The following is a 21,122-nucleotide window of genomic DNA, read 5'->3' as shown; positions in this document are numbered from 1 at the left end:
GTAAAAGCCATAAATTAACTTTGGTAAGGAATATTCCTGCCCTCAACTAAACCATGCCTGTCTCCATAAGTACTCTGACATGTTTAGAAGAGGCATCAGTTTCCTTAATTGACTTCACATTCACTGGTCCAGACTCCAAACCCCCAACTCCAACAGAGCTTCAAACTCAAATCAAACAAGGCTGCTGCCCCATAAGACCCAACTGTGCAAAGCAAGTCTTATAGCTAGTCTCTGTCTGTGTGTGTGTTGGTGATCAAACCAAGAAAATTAAGAGAAGGAAAATATTGGAGTTGGTATTATTAATTGCAGGAGAGAAATGTGGTTGGTGTATGTGTGTGATGAAGAAGAGAAGGAGTTGGGGAGGCAACCAGCCCCTGGATCATGTCCTCACTGTGGAGGCAAAGTGCAGGCTGTGGATGTTGAGGCCCAGTGGAAGTTCTGCTTTCTCCCCATGTGCCTCAAGATCAAGAGGAAGTATTTCTGTACTCTATGTGCCAAGCGCTTGGTCTTGTACTACTAGAAACAACAAACATAATTAGTGGCAGAGACCCAGAAAGAAAAGATTTGTGATTAAACTTGTTAATGCTCTCTCTCTCTCTCTCTCTCTCTCTCTCTCTCTCTCTCTCTCTCTCTCTCTCTCTCTCTCTCTCTCTCTCTCTCTCTCTCTCTCTCTCTCTTATGTCATTATGTGATTTTGGGACAATGGGTTTCAGGGGGGGTTCTATACAAATGATTGTTAGGTGTTTCTTGTGTTGATTTGAATGCCATTGGTTCTGGTTCTCTCTCTCTCTCTCTCTCTCTCTCTCTCTCTCTATGTGATTTAGTTTTGGTACAATGAGATTCAGAAACTGGGGGGGTGTTCTGTACAAATGATTGTTAGATGGTTCTTGTTGATTTGAGTGCCATTGACATTGACATGCTTAATTAAATCATTGACTGGTTGCAATTTTTTGGGTCTGTCTTTGTGATTTTGAGCTGCAAACTTTTCAATCAGAATATGAAGATCTAAGAAAGGGTGTTTCCCCTTTTTAAACCTTGTTTAGAGGTAATTAGTAGTTACTTTATTTTGTAATATATCCTAATGAATGTGTGCAAAATCAAGTTAGATTTCTGGTTAGAGTTTTACAAGATTTATCTATTTCTATTTTATTTTTTTTTAATATGTGGACAAATGGTCATAACTGGAATTATAAATTTATAATACGTCCCCACCTAAATTCATGAGGAAAAGACATGGTTTCTGCCACCAACTTCTTTTCTGCAGAAAAATTATATCAACATGAAAATGTCTAGACTACCAAATTACTAAAAAAAAGCCTACTAAAGTATTAATTTGTAAAGAAAAGAAACGCACCTAGACTTCCTTAGGTCCAAAAAGTAGCTTTGAGTCGATTAAAATAGTAAAACTCTATAAAAAATGGGGGTGCAACTTTTATTTAATGTTTTAAGTTTTAATTATTAAGTAACATAACAAATGACATGATAATTTTATTTTTGGATAAATTACAAAATACCTACATTAACTATAGTGTCACTTTCAATTTAGCACATAAGTTTCAAAATTTGACAATTAGGTACAACTTTTGCTCCGCCTGACAATTAAATACCTTATGTCATCCATTTTGTTAGATTCGTCATTTTTTACTTATGTGTCCACGTTAAATGTCATGTGACACTAGTCTGACTCATCTTTTTGATATTTTGGATTTACTCTTTCTTGTCCATCAGATTGGGTATTTCAACTCATTCTTATATCTAAAATATTCATTTGATGGTGGAAAAGAGTAAGTTGAAATCCAAAATGTCGAAAATATGTGCCACATGGCATTTAATATGGACACATAAGCAGAAAATAACAGATCTAACAAGAGGGGTGACGAGAAGGTATATGATTGTCAAATTGAGTAAAAGTTGTGTACCTAATTGTCAAGTTTTAAAACTCATATACTAAATTGAATGTGACACTATAGTTAATATAAGTATTTTGTAATTGACTCTTTATTTTTTATTTTTTACTAAATGAGTTCTAACAAATAAAATACTGAAAAATTAAAGTAATAATTTGTGATTTTTTTTTTATTGAATTTGTACTTTTAATATTTATATTTCAATTGCAAAAATGAATAATTAAATACATGTCAACATCTTCTGCAATTAGATTAAAGTACAAGATACTGGTCATTTATGAAGTTACACCGACTTCACAGGAGAGCAAGGTATGTGTCTGCTTCAGAGTACGTTCCAATTAAGTTCCAATAAAATAAAATAACTTATGCTTCTTTATTATTGATATTTTTTTCCTAAGAAAAAAAAAACTAAAAAGAATATATGTAGCTGAAAATATTTATATCCCAACCAATAACTTGAATATTTTTTAATCCGCTTATCGAGTTTGTCATCATATAGTTCTCAAAAGATCAAAATTTGCCAGTGGAACACATATAACATATGTTCTGTTGTTTTATTATTAATCTTAATCTTGATTAAATGTATAGATATTTAAACAAAAAAATTTAGGTGCACACCTGAAGTTACTTATTTGTTTGAGAAGAACTTACCTACACCCTAGGTTTTTCCACATGTTCTCTCTCTCTCTCTGATTCTATTTATTTGAATGTGTAGTTTAGATTAATAATCTGACAACATGATTTATAATATTACTTTACAAGCTAATACTTAAGAAGAATAGATAAGTAAATTAACAGGAGAAAAACAAGTCACACAGCAAAAAAAAATTGAAGTCGGTCTACTTTTAATTGTTTGTGTCGAGCATTAGGACGCTCAAGACTAGAAAAATTCATTACCTCTCTTCTAAATGTTGTTGGGTTTTCCTCTCAGGATTGTATGAGTGCAAGCCTGGTGGGTTTTCTTGAATTTTTAAATTGGCATATAATTTTTTTTGGTCAACAACCTAAGAGAGTTAGAATTAAACCTTCATCAAAGAAACGAAAAGAAATAATACTATTGCGCTACTAATCCCACGCTCATCACATGGAAATATTGTAATTGACTATTGATTAAAAATGGTTGCTATGATCATATCGATCCTTAATTAAAGAAGGTTTTCTACCAGACCAAGTCTAGAACATGTAATTGGAATTATTAATTGACCTTCAAGTTGAGCTTAATTATAATATTAATTTGGACTAGACGTACCAATTAATCTTTGCTTAATTAATGTGTTTGTTCGAGTACTAGACGGATTTTACCTTATCAATGCAGTTAGCTTCATAACATATATCACTTTAAGATGTGGATTTAGTCACTATTGCCAAGAATGTAGCTCTCTTTGATAAGGTATATCTTGTCTGGATCACATCTACGTCTGATCCACAATCGGAGGTTGATTCAGTTTTAGGCTATTGTGGGGGAGTGAGGGTGTAATCAGCTCACACCTACATGCAAACAGACAGAGAGCTGAGGTGGCTCCAAATCAGACCACCAGGATCGGTTGCTTTTACTAGATGCAAGTTTGTCGTTTATTTGTAGAAGTCAAATGAGACTTCACTTCGGTTATGGACTCGTCTGGATAAAGAGATTAAATTTTTCAAAAAAATTTATTAGGGGAAGGAGTTTCAAATTTGAGACCGGATCTAACAAAATGAAAAGACATCACTGAAATTAAGAACAATACTTGGGTCACCCCTTGGGGTATCTCAAGGTCACTTCATCTTTTCAAATTTTAATTTCGACAATACCGGCGCATAATTAGAATAGTGCCTAATTTTAAACACCCCACTCACCAAAAAATTTGTCTAAACCCCCACCCATCTAGAAACTCTTTCAAAACCCCCTAAAACTTATAATCCTAAATTACCCTTCTGACGCGCGCTGACGCATGCTGACACATGCTGACGTCACTGTAACTGTATTTTGGTGAATTTTTTTTTTTTTTTTTTTGAATTGAAGTTTTTGCTAAAACTCAATATTTCACTAAAACTAAAATCAAACACTGAAATTGAATTTCATTACACTAAAACTGAATTTCAAAAATTCAGTTACACTGAAACTGAATTTCAAGAATTCAATTACACTGAAACTGAATTTCAGAAATTCAGTTACACTAAATTGAAGAATTCAGTTATGAATTCACTTACTGAAACTGAATAAAGTGATGAAACAATTACACCTCGACTAAAATGCAACTACACCTTAATTAAAAAACAATTACACCTTTACTAAAACAATTACACTTCACTAAAACAGTTACACCTTTACTGAATTCCGTTTCACTAAAAAGAACACAGCAACCTTATCAAAAAAAAAAACCAACAATACAACAAGTCATTGAGATGAGAGGAGTAGCCAACAATACAACGTCGTCCGATCACCTCACGCGCGACGAGTACACGACAGTCGCCACTGCCTCGATCTGTTTCTACCTGCAAATTTGATTCATCATATTTCAGAACCATAATTTCATTCAAAGTTCATTTAAAACTCATGTTTCACGAACTGAAACTGTTTCAGAACTGAAACTGTTTCAAGAACTGAAACTGTTTAATCAATAAATTAAGTAAATTTGTATATACTCATAAATCAATTAAAAAATCCACATTTCTATCCGATTAACATAATTAAGCTAGAACTGAATTTGGGGTGAAACTGAATTTTCAGAAAGTGAAACTAAATTTTCTAGAACTGAAACTGAATTTACACAGTTACAGTAATTAAGCTAGAAACTGAAACTGAATTTGTTGAATTCAGTTGCACTTTTTAATCGCCGAGGTACTTGTTTAAGACCAGACAGTTCAACAAATCAAACAGGGTTCATAAAATTGATCGTTCAACGGCCGAGTCGGGCGGTGACCACCACACACGGTGGCTGCCTAGCCCCAATCAACACACAGAAAATTACAGAACTCACCCAAAAATATTTTCGGACCTCGAATTGAGCTTTTAGGATTCGGGGGAGGCTGAACAGCAAAAAAAAACACCCAACCCGCCGCCACAAGTGGCGGATCTAGCGGTTGCAGCGGCAAACCAACCTGAAAACCAAGATTTGAGTTAAAACAACCCAACCAATAGCAAAAGCAGGTCGAGGGGACAAAGATTGATACCTGGATCGACAGAAAACACCACCGGAATCGGCCCAAAAACCGTCGGAGAAGCCGCAGCTTTGTAGCTTCGCAAAAGCCGTGCCAAGTGGTGGTCGGAGTGAGGAAATGGCATGGAGAGACTCAGCGTGAAGAGAGGAAGATATTGGTGCCAGAGCTAGGTTGCGACGCTGCCGGAAAAGAGAGATCGCCGGCGGAGGCTTCGCTGCTGTTTGGCGTCGTTCCATCGCCGTCGAGGGTCGGTTGGATGATCGGTGGGCACCACCGTGTTCGTCGCGAGCAGAGGAAGCTATTGGTGCCAGAGTTAGACCGCGACGCTACCGAAAAATGGAGATCACCGACAGAGGAGCTTGGGTCTGCCTGGGTTGATCCGTTGCTGTTGTTGGGTTTCGTGGAAAGTGGAGGGCAAGGGAAGGAAGCGGGTACCAAAAAAAACATAATTAAAATTTTATAAAAATTAAAAGTAAATAAAAGGGGTAAAACTGGAAAATTAAAAGATAGGGAGTCAAACTTAGCTGGATATTAGTTGACTAGGGGGTTTAGGAAAATATTAAGTGTAAGATTGGGGGTTATGGGAGAGGTAGATTTTGGGTGGGGGTTATGAAAGGTTTTTTCTCTAACTAGGGGGTTTATAATTATTTACATTAATTTGAACCGTTCACTTTTAGATCACTTATTATAGATTTTCTCTACAAAAAATTAACTCAATCGGAAATCGTTTGGTTATATAATTGTTGTCGATTAAATATAAAAAAATATATAGTTTTCAATTAAAGAGTTATTTTTTTACCAAGCCGTTGATTTTTTATTTAATCGACAACAGTTATATAACCAAACGATTTCCGATTGAGTTAATTTTTTGTAAAGAAGATCTATAATAGGTTATCTAAAAAATGAACAATTTCAATTATGCGTCGGCATTGCCAAAATCAGAATTTGGGAGGGTGGAGTGACCTTAAGGTACCCCCAAAGGGTGACCCAAGTATTGTTCCTAAATTAATAGTTGGTTAATTGAAGAAGTTGTTGAAGTTTGGTCCGCGAATGGTGCCTTTGTGGACGAGGCTCACACTCTGTAATTTGCCAACACGTTTATTGTGATTGTAATCAGAAAAAACACCTTATGACTTGGCATGCGTTTATGTTTTCTTATTTTGAAATATAGGTTGAAGATGATCTTACTTGGTTATCTGAACCTTTAACATAAAAGAAGTTGTTCATGAATGACATGTTTACCAATTCGTAATTGGATTAGGAGGAATTTGATTGAAGAGGAATTAGATTGAGGAGGAATTAGATTCTCATTGAAGTTGTTTATTAAACTTTCTAGAATCAGAGTAAGAATGATATCATGTGAGCATTTGATTACTAAAATGTCTTTGTTCTAAATAAATTATTTATATGCTAGTTAATAATGTGAGGGTATAATAAAAAAAAATAAGGAATTGAATTCCTCCAAAATAAGGAATTAGATTACCAACTCTCACCTAAGTATCCAATTCCTCCAAAATAAGGAGTTGAATTCCTAATTTCATGTGGGCCCTATTTATGTTTTTATTCTTATATAGTAGTAAACAAATGAGTAATCCGTAATTGTAATCTAATTCCTTATTTTGATTCCGATTACGAATTAGTAAACATGCTAAAAGATTAAGATGAAGTGTACTAAAAGATTTGGCAACAAGTAAGATAATCGTGTGGTGGTTGCAATGAAACCCCAGTTCATTTTGAGCCGCTCAAAATTGAAACCACTCAATAAAGTTATGATGACCTTATTCTCCTTATGAACCACCCAAAATTACCTACGAAGGTGTAATTATCAACAAGCCAAAAAGGCTTCTGCCCCTTTACCTGAATTCATGAGTTGGACTTTTAACCATTCATTCCACCACCAATTGCTGCTTACTTCTTTAGTTTCTTCTCAAGGAAATTGTTTTTATTAATTACTTTTGGCAATAGTACCTATCAATAATGTTAACTCACCATATTTGGTCATCAGATGCATACAAAAAAAGTATAGGATCATAATAGTATGTTTGTATACATGTAAATATCTTATTTATTGACAAGTTTTTATTTTCTTTTAGATTTCACAATAAATGAAGTTTGAAATTAATAAGAGTAGATTTAAATAAAGAAGACATTGTTAGATTATTTGATGAACAAAATTTAATAAAAAATTTTCAATAATCTTTTAGACCGATAAAGACAAAGAGAGACCACTTAGGCACTTACTTGGGTTGAGGACCTTTAGGCTTCTCTTTAATATTATAATATTGCACGATTTTCTGATTTCTTATACTTATTGCACGATGTAGAAGCATGTGACCAACGATTTTCTTATGTAAGTGGTAATGAACTAATGACCCATTGTTAGGTCTACAGCATGTTCTGCAACCAATGCAGTTTCCCTCACACTTTTGCATTCTGGTTTCGACCAATTGTACTATTCATGGACCACTTAATTTCTTTAATTTTAAGCAAACTTTACAAACATTTATAGTAAAATATTCACTTTACGATTGGCGTTCCATAAGCGAGATGAAAAAACCCTTAAATATTTATTTAAAGAGAAAAAAATCTTAAAATTATTTCTACAAGCACATTACCCCAACATTAAAGATCTATGAAGAAATTTATGGAGTCAATAGGCTCCTTCTACTCTTTGGTGGATCTGCTACCGTTCACAGTCGATTTAAAAGTTATTTGGGTGACACTATTCACCCTTTACGATACGTACTCTAACATTGAAGTGTTTGCGCATAAGATTGAAAAGCATTGAAGTGGACACTGTTAGATTGTCAACTTCTTAAATTATATAGAAATGTAATAGGCAATCTAACCGTGTCAACAATTTAATGCTTATCTTAAGTGCAAATTTTATGCATATACGAAAAGTGCAAGTAATTTTTACAAGTCGTGATAATAAGATATTTACCAGTTTTATTTTGGAGGTCCTAATATAGATGTATCTATCGTTTGTCTTAGTATGGTAATATGATTAACATCCCTGAAACAAAAATAATTAGTTTTAACTGAAAAGTATTTTGGCGAGTCCAGTTAAAAGAGTTGTAGAATTTGGCCTCTCATCAAAGTTCGATTCCCTCCTCTCTTAGTTTTAACTAAAAAAGTAACACAATTAATCATTTACTCGTTTCACTTCAATACATAGTGTGACTTGTTTAAACATGGTAGCGAGAAAAGTTTCATTTGAATATGATGATTTGATTTACTGATTTAGTAGAATATATATATAACCCAACTGGAAGCTTTGATACCATTTGTTGCGCTTGACCGTCTACGTCTACAAGGTGATGAAGGCAAAATCAATAGACCCACTCAAGCTAGTGTAGGGTTTTATTGCAAACACCAGCTCAATACTATTATTAGTGAATCACAGATTCACAATTTATACATCGTAGATTGTTGAGTCACTTTTCCAACGTAAAATTAACTTAACTAATTCAAACCTCATTGCTTGTTCCGAGCCATACAATTTGAACAAATAAGGCTCAAACATGCGATTAGAAATAGGTAAACATTACTTCCAAATCTTGATATGAAAAATATATAGTTCTCACATTCGAATTAATTAAAGCTATATATAGTTAATTTGATATCGATACAATCGATCCCTTCCATAAAATCAAATCAAATCAAATCAACTCTCCCCGGTTTCTTCCACATACCACTCACTGTGAGTTTACCAACATTTCTCATACTCATCCTCAGGGCTAGCTAGTTTTGGGGAGAAGGGGAGAATCGAGTGAGGCAACTGCTTCGAGTCATTAAATGTTTAAAGTCCTCAAATTTTGTAGTCCCTCTATATATTGTGTTAGACTTAAATAATGTAAAAATAAATAAATAAATTGAGCCCTTAGGGAGAAGTGAAGCTGTTTTTATGCGGGTATCAAAATGTATATCCATACCTGTCCATTACCCATTTACGTCTAAATAGAGCGAGTATCCAGATACCCGCAAGTAAATTTGCCATCCCTAAAATCAACAAGTTAATTCAATTGTTTTTTAGCTACTTCATTCATGTCTTACATGAGCAGACCATGCATATATGAAATATGAGTTCCTATCCTCACATATAATTAGTTCATCAGCTGTGCGTGGGCCGGCTAGCCATAACCATCGATCTGGGTATGGCCAACAATTAGATCTTATCCACTCAATTATGTGAAGAAACTTTATTTTTTATATGTTATCTATACACACACACACACATTACAACTTTAATAATTAAAGTTTCATAACTGAAACCCAATTATTTCAAATTTGGATCACATCTGGTGTGGATATATCTGCGTGACTTAGCTTGTCCATTGCCAATTGGCAAATCCTCCTGTGTCTGATTTATGCGCTTGAGTTAATTAGTATTTAGTCACACAGTGGCTTATAAGGGTTTGGGAGGAGTAGCCCAAATCCTTATAAACCAATATGTAAAACTATCTACATGTTATACACTATGGATGGATGCCTAGATTTTTTTCATGGTTTCAGAGCAGGCTATCCACGTGTTAGACATAACGGCCACATGTGCTCCCACATCACCCAATATGAATTGTCCACGTGTTAGGCTTGAGTAATGTCACACGTGCGGGGGCATGTTGAGAAATCTCACATTGAAAATGTAAGGTCTTGCATAGTGGCTTATAAGGGTTTAGGCTACTTCTCTCATCGCCAATTGATTTTGAGATAGATGCCTAGATTTCTTCATATATTGGAAGCAATTTTCGCACTCCACTTTCTCCATTTGCACTCAAGCTTATAATTTTTAATTATTTTTCACATCATTTTACCTATGAGTTTCCAAATCTACCCTTTCTAAACAGTTGTTGTCTACATCAATATATGTGTTATGAAGACTCCATGTTTCATTACTCATTAAATTTATGATTTCTCATCTTCTTCAATCATCTCTCTTCACTCATAAATTGTCTTTAGTTCCACTCATATTCTTCTCCTTATTTTATATCTGCTCTCAAATCATAGACCAAGATAATTTATTTCCTTTCAAATTTATGGTCCCTACAACCAAATAAATGAAAAAAGAAAAGGAGTTTTTGAAAGAGGAGAAACAAAACCGACACTTGCTTTGGCTTTTGCAATCCAAACCAGCTAATTATAGAATTACTTCCATTTATCAAATTACTTCTATTTTTCATCAGTGCCGTTTCTGACATTTTAGAGGCCCGGGGCGAAAATCTGAAATAGGCCATTTGTACAATATATATATATAAATTCTATAGACATGTTTTTCATTTACTTTTACTTGAAAATTAAAAAGAAAATAATAAAATGATATCACACTTTATACAAATTTTGAATAAAAAACTTTGGACAAGAAATAATTAAAGTTATAGGGCCTTTGAACATACAAACTTTGAACAAAAAGAAATTAAAGTTGCAGTCCTTAGACTTGTCAAAAAGAGGTTCTTCAACAATCTAAGCAACTATGTGATCAAATGCACCACCTAAAAAACACAATTACAATAAGATAAGGGCCAAAACAGTTAATGAAAATGCCTGAAGAAGACAGGGCTAAGAAAGAGATTAAGACTTAAGAGAAGATTGAAGAGGGGAGCTAAAGGCTAAAGCCTTGAGAATCGAATGGATTAACTTCAAGTCTTCAATTTAATTGAATCAATTAATTGAGGATTGAGGAAGAGGGCGACTGTGAATCTGGATTAGTTTGGGTGATCTGAAAGCCTGAAAGAGAGAGAGAGAGAGAGAGAGAGAGAGACTGATAGGGAGAGTGAGATATTTGTTTAAGAAAAAAAAAACATTTCAACTTTCAATTTCTTCTTCTTCTTTTTTTCCCAAGGCATGTGCAATGATTATGCATCTTTGGGCTAATAACTTTAGGCCCCATTTAAAAAAAACTATAATTTCTAACCACCAGTAATTATATATACTCACTAACATTTTTTCTTTTATAACAACACATCAGGCTACTCAACAGCAATTATATATATATTTTATTATTTTAAATATTATAATATATACCATATATTATGTATATAATTAATTAAAAAAATTGGGGCCTGGGCGGTCACCCCTGGTGCCCTTGCTCAGGGACGACTCTGTTTTTCATTTAATCAAGAAAAAAATTGAAAATTTTCAACCAAAAAAAAAAAAGGAGAAGCAACATCCTAATCGAATGACATTACTCATGATAGACATTTGATCAATAAAAACTTTCACCAACGTGTAAATGCAATTGAAAAGTCTTCACTAGCTCTGGAGTAGCTAGCTTTTGTAATTTATGCTATTTGGGAATGAATTCATCCGAATACTCAATTGTTGGAATATAGCCAAGGAACCTCACACTACTGCTAGTTTCGGTGGTGGGTGGTGGTCTTAATATAATAGATCTGGTAGCAAATCAAACAAAAAAGTGTGTTGATTTATTACCAAATTGAAAAAATCCAAAAGGTACTCTTTTTTCCCTTTTATTTTTCCCCCTTTGTGTATTGCTATTTGTATTTGTGATATGTTTGGTTAATTGGTTGCCATAAATTGAAATTTATGATTATATATTGAAAAGCATATGGATTGACAATCTTATATATTGAAAAGGATATTTTGAAAAATCTTGAAGTAGAAAAATTTATTGATGATTTTGCTTTTAAACATAATAGAAGAATGCATTTTCATTGAATTTTTGGTACTCATTACCCTGCTATATTGTTTTGCAGTTATTTTTTTGACATGGTTGCTCAGTTATTTTTAGATCAAGTCTCTAAAAAATTCGATTTTTTTAGAGACTTGATCTAACTCGTATGTTATATAGAAATGAGAGTTTTACTGTGACACGTACATACGAAACAAATACGATTAGTGTGTTGCATGAGAAAGAGAAACATGAAAGATTTAGTCAGGAACACATAAGAAACAAATACGATTAGTGTGTTGCATGAGAAAGAGAAACATGAAAGATTTAGTCAGGAACACATAAGAAACAAATACAACAAGTGTGTTACATGTGAGTGAGAGAGACATACATGAAACAGATAAAGAGAAATAGACCCATGAATTGAATATGGTATGAAGACATTTGATCTCCCGGACCCCTCCTTCAATATAAATAAGAGAAGATTACAGATTTAGTCCACTTATTTTATAAGTAATTCAATTTTGGTCCACGATCTTTTTTAAGTTCTGTTTTGGTCTACTAATTGTTCCACTTGTTCAATAAAGGTCCAGATTTGTTTTCTCAAATCTGGCCTCCTTTTTACCCTATCAAATCTCACCCAAATTTAGCAAATATATACTTGTTTTAAAGCTATGCATCTTCATTTTACAACCGTATAAAGATCATTCAAATTTGAATTATAAAACTCAAGATAATTGACTCCAAAGTAGGGTACTCGAAATTGCCAATTTTTCAAAGTTCACCCAATCTCAATTCTCTTATATTCTAATACTCTAAATTGGTTCCTATGACTAAAAAATGATGAAATATAACTTATACTTCAATTATAATTGAAGAAAACACAACCCAAAGGATTTAAAGTCAGAAATCTGGACATTTATTGAACAAATGAATTAGTGGACCAAAATAGAACTTAAAAAAGATCATAGACCAAAATTGAATTAGGTATAAAATAAGTAGATCAAATCTATAATTTCCTCGTATAAATAAAGTAACATAAATGTGGATCTCATTGTCATGGTCATGGAGATCGAGTTGGTAGAGTTTATAAATACGCAGATGTAATCATGTAAATGAAAACAGTACTGGAATTGATTTAGTCGGTTATGGGATACCTATCATACCTTGCATGACGCCCTTCTTGGAACATTTTTTATTTTAATTATGTGGTTTCAATTTAAATCAAATTCTTTAGTTGTTTTCTATGTATATATTTTTCCTCGATTAATTTTCAAGTAGTTAATTTAATCAATGATCATTTCGTCTAGTAGAAGAACTTAAATTTCCTTTAAATTTTTTTGGTCAAAAAAAAAATTTTCCTTTAAATTTTATGTAAGAGAGTTGATAAATAAAATTATAAAAAAAGGAATCTCAGTCATGAGAAAAAATTGCTGGATTGTAATACTTTAGGTTGAGATGCGATCAAACGTGAACTTTTGAAACATATAGCTAAACTAAAACATATATTTAGCAGATAATTCATTTCTGTTTCAATTTTGTTCATCCTGATTTTATATCTTAAACATTTTAATTAAAGCAAAAATCTGCAGATGAAACTACCGTATGACTTAACTGAAATCAAGTGTGACTTCAAATTGAAAAAAAAATAAAAAAATAAGAAAAAAATCTTGAATGAAATAGTCATACATTATTACATGTATGGTACGACTATTTAATATTAATTATGACGCCATATATCGTATATGAATGGAAGTTACACGGTATACATGGCACGACCTTCCATTAATGAATCTCTCAAGTATAGTTGAGAATTCCAATCCTTACCATATATGGTTTTATGATAGTTTGAGTACATCCATAACTTCGCAAAAAGAAGAGTAGAAATTAAGACTTTGTAGGATACATAACACAAATTCATCACCTCGATCTCTCACTCACTCAAGTGAAGAGTCAGTTTTGTGAACAGATCGGGAAAAGGCAAGAACATCATCAGGGTGTTGAGCTCCACCACCATCACTGATATTTCTAATTATGCTTTCCCGAATGATTGCCTTTGCCACCGGATCATCAACTCCATCTGTACCATTCTTCTTCTTCTTCTGCCCTTCTTGTCTCTTTTGCTCATCTTCTTGTTCCATCTGCTCTTTTCTCTCTTTATGAGCCTCCATTGCCGATGATCTCCTTTCTTTCTCTTTGCATACGTTGTAGTCTACAATCCATCAACTTTCTTCTTAATTACTTATAAGAAAGAAGATAAGAAGAGTACACAACGTATGCAATACACGTATGATGATGAATCCAACACAGAGGCATAGGTGTTCATCAGAAGAGTACATGCATACACGTGCCCTTTTGGCCTCTGATGATGAATCCAATACAGAGGCATAGGTGTTCAACACATGTGACTCCTCAGTTGGGCAGAGAGCAGGGATCCTACACGTATGTCAGTGTAGCCTCGTGGCTGCTTTTAAAGAGTAGCGCTAAATATTTTAAATTTATGTCCTAAATAATATGACAGTGATTTTTTATTCGAAACTTACTTTAAAACTCATTTATTTTACAAGTGAAATATTTATAGCACGTGTAATAATAACCAACACTAAAACTTCATAGAATGACTCATCTTAAATTCTTAATGAGCCACTTATATCCTTGTTTAGAAAAGTTAGGGATTTTTACTGTCTTTTTTAACCAGATTTCGACTCTTTTGAGTCTTTCTTATACCTTTCTCAACAATCCAAGCTGTAAACGCTTCATTAAAATGGGTAGTAATTTTGGAAGCTTCCTTAGCCAATAGATGTCTTCCTTAACAATGCAACATGCACAAAGAGGAAACGTAGTCGTGCAGATAGGTGTGGATAAATCATACAAGTTCAGTTACAAAAGATGCTTAATAGCCTTAATTCTCCCTTCGAACAGATTTCAGCTTTAATGTAGGCGTGTCATATTGTATTCCTGGGAGGACATTTTTGTCCAATATGGAATGATTCTTGGGATGGATCGACACATGTATAAAAAATAAACCACTATCATAATCAACATCAATCAATACTTACTTGAAAGGGGCCCAATTTCCTTCCTTAAAGTGAGAAACACACAGGGATAAACAATAAGCTTCCAACAAATTATAGGTACAACTAAATTATGATGGTTTTGCTTCAAATAGGATGGAGTACAGCATTATAAAGAACCACAGCTCACAAAAGGAAGAGAATAGTTCTAACATTCTAAAGGCGCTGACCATAGTTCTTTCATAGAGGGAATACAAACTCAGCAAAACAAAGGAAATGTACCCAAAATCTAAGAACAATATCATGAGGTGAGCCAAAAAAATTCTTTACATGCCAGCACAATAATAAACACAAGATATTCCCACTCGCGTTCGAATTGCCTAAAAGCAAAATGCATACTGATATCAACAATAAGACAAGGTTCACAACAAAAAAAAAAGGTGGGAACAGGGGAGAGAATGAAAGAAAAAATACCCCCAACTGCATGTAATTAATTGACAAAACTATTACTGCTGTTTCAAATGACCAGTAAAGAGAGTTCGATGCACTCTAAAATTCCATTCCATAATATTTGTAAAGATATCATAATTTTAATTTAAACAATGAAATAGGGGAACTAAAAGTCTGATAAAGCTAATTGACAAGATTAAAAAAAGGTAAATACCTCAAGTTCAAAAAGAAAGATATCCTGCATAAACCTAATTCATCCTTCTGACAAGCTCATTGATGTAATCTTCACGGTTTCCAGCATCACCACCTTCAACATAGTGATTTCTCTTCTTCTTTAAACCACCCAAGGGTGCCTTGAGCTTGAATGGCCAGAGGAAGTTGTTTGCCTCCTTGAAGTGGGGTCCAACAGTCAAGATCTCATGGATAAGGTCCTCCACACAGATAATTCCATGCTTACCCAAAGCCTGTGATTTCAGACCATGTTAGTGAATTGATGCCAATGCTAATAGAAAATTGATCGCATTATCATTCAATTTACAAATCACATTTTCTGTCTACAAGGAACAAACCTGTTCAACAATTGAATTGTCAGTCAAAGCAATTCTCTGTTTGTCAAGTTTCCCATAGCCCCTCTTGTAGATTAATTCTTTGACACTCTTCAAATTAGGATACCTGAAGTCAATTACATGCTATCAGCAAAAATTTGTCAACAGAACAACCTGCAAGTGACAACCAGCCTATAAAGTTCCAAAACAAAAAAGGCATACCCATAGGTCACATAAGGTTCAACCCTGTGCAGCATGTTTAGTGTAGCCTTGTTAACTTTCAAAAAGACACCATTGAATATCTGCAAACCAGAAAAGAGATGAGAACCAGAGAATATAATTACATGCATTTACTCTCTTGTAATTGCCCTTTTAATATGAGATTCAATTGAGGAGTTGTTACCTGTCTCAAACGCAGAAGTTGCAAAATCTTCTTAGTTTTTGGGTCAATGGCATTGATACTGAATGTTCCAGAACCAAAAAGATAAAAATTATAATCAACACTCAACCAGTGACACCAAGTAGAAAAATTCTAGCTTATGTCACAAATGCATACCCACGGATCCTGACAATGAATAGGAGCTTGGCTTCTGGGTTGACATAAAACCCACCCTTCAGCTTGGCCTCGCGCTTCAGGCGAATCAACTCCTTTTGCTAACAAATGTATTTGGACAAACCATCATCAGAACAATTGAAATCCAAGATCAATAGAAACAAAAGAAATTGAACATTTCCTGATCGTGTACAATACCTGCTCATCATACTCCTTAGCATACTGCTTAGCCCGGTTGTAAATCAACTTGCGGTTTTCAGAATTCTTCTTCTTTGCAGATTCAAGCTCTTGCTTTTTTGCCAGAGCCCATTCCTCTTCCCTCTTTTTCTTCTTCAACGTCGATTCCGGAACAACCAATGCTCCCTTGACTTCTTCGCCCATCTCTGCAAAAAATAGAACAAAGCAGGAAGAAAGCAATGAGTAAAAAGATTCCCTACTGACCATGCCACCCTAATAGTTAAACATACAAAAGCTCAAACCCTAATTGTCTCTGCAGCGGCAGGACTGATCCTGATCATCCCAGAAGATTTTTACTCCAAAATGAACGAAAGTTGATTTGTTGCTAATGGTACCATAAAAATTTGGAATTTTTAAGACAAACAAGGACCTAACAAATTGTTTACTCCTGAGAATCAGATTGAAACTAATACATTTCAAACTTTCAATTAATTTAGAGCAACCAAATCCACAGAACCATACAAAACCCTCATAAGCTCATTCCCAAGTCTCCTTTGCACACTGGTCTGTTTGGCTACTGACAAAGCACTACGAAAATTTAGCAAAAATGCAAACATGTACACTTGAGTATATATATAAACTGACCGAAAGAATCTACGTATCCAAGCAACATAATCAGTGTAGCTATTGTGAGCATATCGTTTTCAACCTAATCTCAACTCAAAAGGATTATGCTTTTTCCATTCCTTTTATTTTCTTTGGTATTCTCAGCAACCAAACAGATTATGCTTCCAAGAGCAATAGAAGTGTGTTTCGAAAACGCAGAGCGAAGAATCGAAACGACATCAATGCAAGAAGAGAAGAGAAGTTACCTGGTTCGTTCTTCGTCAGGTGTTTGAGATCTTGGAGCGGTGGGTCTGCACTCTGCAGAGGTGACGACGACTGAGGAGGGTCTCGCGGCTCACAGCCTTTTTTAAAAGATGCTAGGGTTTTGTATGAGACCCCTTCTGCGATCAACGGCCTCAAATTGCCTACTAATGAGACAGTGAGTTTCAGCCGTTGACGAATGTGAAATGTCTAGATTAGCCTTGATTGGAAAGGCTGGGATTTGGAATATGCGTAATTGCGTATACTTGGCCTGATTTGAACCAAAAAAAAAATATTTGCCCTCGTTAATCGAAGAAATAATTAAGCTTAAATCTTTTAAAAAGACAATTTTTAAGTAGAGTCGTAGAGACCATCATTGTTTTAAAATTTATAATAAAATTATTTTAATTCATAATAATTTATAAAAAAATTATTTTAATTTATTAATAAAGTTATTCACTTATTCTCCAATTTGAAGGGTATTTTTTCTTTTAGGATGTAGAATGGACTTTGTAGACTCATAAAATGGACTACACTTTAAGTCTCCCTTAATCAAATACAATTAACAACACAAACAAGACCACCAACTAAAATCTTCAAAATCTAAAGACAAATCTAACTCAACCATTTTGTCGACAACCATATTTCTTTTACAATAGGCTTAATTATCGATTTACCACCCAAAACTGTAACTCATTCCCACTTTGTCACATGAAAATTTTTTTGTCTCAGATTACCACATGTAACTTACATCCGTGTCCCATTTTACCTTGTTCCGTCAACAATTCCGTTAAAAATGATGACCTGACCGTTAATGCTGACGTGGCGCACTGGATGTACGCCACGTGTCACATCTTTTCTTGTATTTTTTTATTTTTTTTATTTTCCTATTTTTATAAACTTTGAAAACTAATTAAAAATAGCTCCGAACTTAGAAAAATACACGGAAAATTCCTATTGACTTGTCTTGACTAATACTATTTACTATGGGGTCAAAATGCCAATTTTCCCTCTAAAAATTTCCAGAAAATTTGGAAAGTCCAAATTTATTTCTAGAAAATTAAAATACTCTAGACTCTTTGAAAATTCATAGGATAATCTCCCGAACTCCAAAAAATATGAGGTCTGCAGCGTTAGTCTTCTAAAAACTCACAATATCTTTCTCGTGAACACTTGCTACCCAAAAAACCTCTCGGTCTTAGAGGAAAATAAATTTCCCTATAAAATAAATTATTGAAAAATTCTAGAATTTCTGTAAAGTCTCGAAATAATTCTCTAAAATAGGCTTTTGGTAATTTCCAAAATATTTTTGAGAATTTGTCCAAGAGTTTACGAAAATTCTAGAATTTATTTAATAGAGGGAAATTTATTAGAATTTTTAAAAAATAAATTTGGACTTTCTGATTTTTTTTGGAAATTTTTAGAGGGAAAATTGGTAATTGAACTTGATAGTAAATTAGTGATAGTCAAGACGAGTCCGTAAGAATTTTTCGTGTATTTTTCTGAGTTCAGAGCTATTTTTAATTAATTTTTAAAGTTTATAAAAACAAAAAAATCTGAAAATAAAAGCAAAGATGTGACACGTGGCGCACATCCAGCATTAACTGTCACGTCATCATTTTTAACGGAATTGTTAATGGAACAAGATAAAATGAGACACGGATGTAAGTTACAAATAGTAATCTGAGACAAAAAAATTTTCAGGTGACAAAATAGAAATGAGTTACAATTTTGGGTGATAAATCGATAATTAAGCCTTTACAATAAACAATTAAATTGGAGAGAATCGAAATTTAAACTTATACTTTATCCTAATTTATTGACCCGTCCCGAATCTTAAACGTTAACTTAACCCTAACTCATTAACATGTCCATCCTCACAACTTGAACTAAGCCTAACAACTTACCTGAAAAGATAATTTTGAGCAGCCTCAAGTGACAAAATATCATTGTCATCATTGAATTTGTAAGTGTTGAGATTTATAATTCATTGACTCATTATACTAAATCCTGACACCCCTTCCCTCGGATGTTGACCCCTCCATCGTACATATAATATTGAAAGATTAGATGTCAGTGAAAGAATTGTTACCTTAGTCTAAATTCAAGTACTGTGTTGGTTGGTAGGTGATGGATAATGGCACGTATAATTATTTATGGCCAATTGTAAAGCTACAATGTATTATGTTTAGAATACGCAGGTATCAATCGTCATAGCACACAACATGATCGATGATGATGATAATGATGATGTTATATAAATACTCTAGTTTGGGTGATAGAAACAACGACGGTATTTCCAGTTTCTTGGAAACAAACAACGACGGTGGCAGGTTTTGCAGCGGAAAGAAACAATCAACAACTAGGTAGAATAATAGAATTTTTCTGGAAAAAATTCTTCCAAAACCAGTAGGATAGGTAAATAAAACTAAACCTAGAAATCAAGTAAAAAAGCCCAGTTCATAGAACCATGCTCTGATACCATGAACAGAAAAGGTCTAGGTTTAGGGTTTTCAATATGATTTCTGCTTAATTGAATAAAACCACAAACCTAGACCTTTTCTGTTCACAGACATCACAGAGGACATTAGATGCTCCTGACAATGTTCATCATCATTGTTACTATCAGCTGTGTTCAATATAGAACGTGTTATTCTATACACATTCTATATTGGCTGGTGTGGCTGGGTTGAGAACCAGAGAGATAAAGAAAGAGAAGAAGATGGTGTAGCAATTAATTGCTATTGTTTTTGTTTGGCAGTGACAATTATTATTACTGTGAAGACAGTAATTATTTAAATTATAAAAATGCTCTATTAATTGTTACTATTTGGCAGTAACAATCATTGTTACTGTGAGATAGTAGTTATTTAAATTGTTAATTGCTTATGTTTGGCAGTAGCAATCATTATTACTGTCCGACAATAAAAATCCATGAAAAAAAACATAACGTGACTTTTTTGGAAAAAATGTAGACTTTATTTGTACAAAGTAAACCTATTTATTATTCCAATTTTTATGTGTGCTTTTTTGTACAAAGAACTCTAAAAATGGACTTTTTAGTAATTATTCTTAAGTATTTTTACAAAATTTTACTGAGACATACTTATTAGACCAAAAAAAAATGTTTTTTTTTTTTTTAAACCTAACAAGCAACAAAATTAGCGCCGAACACTTGACAACTCCTACCGAGCACTCCATAATTTCTGCCAAACACTCGGTAGTTCTGATAGAGTGCTTGGCAGCTACTGACGCAATATGTATCTATAACCTAAACCCTGCATATGCAACCTAAAAGTTGCATCTGCAATCTAAAAGCTGCATCTGCAACTTAAATCTGCCGACCCATTAAAAAGAATGTCTAGCGCTTGGTAGCTTTTTTAACGTTATGGACAAGCGTAAGCGCACATAATATTCTTTAGCTTAATTTTTTTTAGGTGAATTTTTAGTTAAGAACCCTGCATCTTTTATCCTTGGGAGTAATTTACAAAAAAAATAAAAAATAAAAAATTGGGTACTCAATTGGATTAAATTAAAGTTTGGATACCAAATTGGGACACGATTTTGACCAAAAAAAATTGGAGTACTAGTCATAGTTTGGGTATTAAAAAAACAAAAAACCCTTTAACATAAGATATTGGTTTTTTTTTTTTTTAAGTCTATTATAGAAAATAGGTTTTTAAGGTCCACTATCAAAAAACAAGCCCTAATGCAGTCCACATGCTTTAATGAAATCACCTGGTAATTAGACAATTTTATTTTCATGTATGATAAGTGCAACCTTAAGAAAATAATTCATATTTCATGAGAAAGTGATGCCCATAGGGAAACCATTAACTA

The 21,122-nt window shown here is 33.6% G+C and overlaps 2 protein-coding genes across 2 annotated transcripts; one reads left to right on the top strand and one right to left on the bottom strand.

The window, feature by feature from the left end:
* LOC147293600 (uncharacterized) lies at positions 1 to 630 on the top strand. Its single transcript, XM_086234084.1, has one exon. The coding sequence runs from the start codon at positions 317 to 319 to the stop codon at positions 518 to 520; it is 204 nt and encodes a 67-aa protein (XP_086090210.1). The 5' UTR covers positions 1 to 316; the 3' UTR covers positions 521 to 630.
* A 14,603-nt stretch (positions 631 to 15,233) lies between these two features.
* Positions 15,234 to 17,409, bottom strand: LOC147293599 (large ribosomal subunit protein uL30y-like). The gene is made up of 7 exons (XM_086230698.1): positions 17,288 to 17,409; positions 16,437 to 16,621; positions 16,242 to 16,339; positions 16,089 to 16,146; positions 15,908 to 15,987; positions 15,710 to 15,812; positions 15,234 to 15,604 (listed from the first exon to the last, which is right to left on the bottom strand). The coding sequence occupies exons 2-7, from the start codon at positions 16,617 to 16,619 to the stop codon at positions 15,389 to 15,391; spliced, it is 738 nt and encodes a 245-aa protein (XP_086086824.1). The 5' UTR covers positions 16,620 to 16,621; positions 17,288 to 17,409; the 3' UTR covers positions 15,234 to 15,388.
* Between the last annotated feature and the right edge of the window lie 3,713 nt (positions 17,410 to 21,122).

This window comes from Dryas octopetala, chromosome 2 (assembly GCF_963921425.1).
Source record: "Dryas octopetala chromosome 2, drDryOcto1.1, whole genome shotgun sequence".
NCBI classification, from domain to species: domain Eukaryota; kingdom Viridiplantae; phylum Streptophyta; class Magnoliopsida; order Rosales; family Rosaceae; genus Dryas; species Dryas octopetala.
Note: the sequence above shows the minus strand (reverse complement) of the source record. Positions and strands in the feature narration are given on the sequence as shown.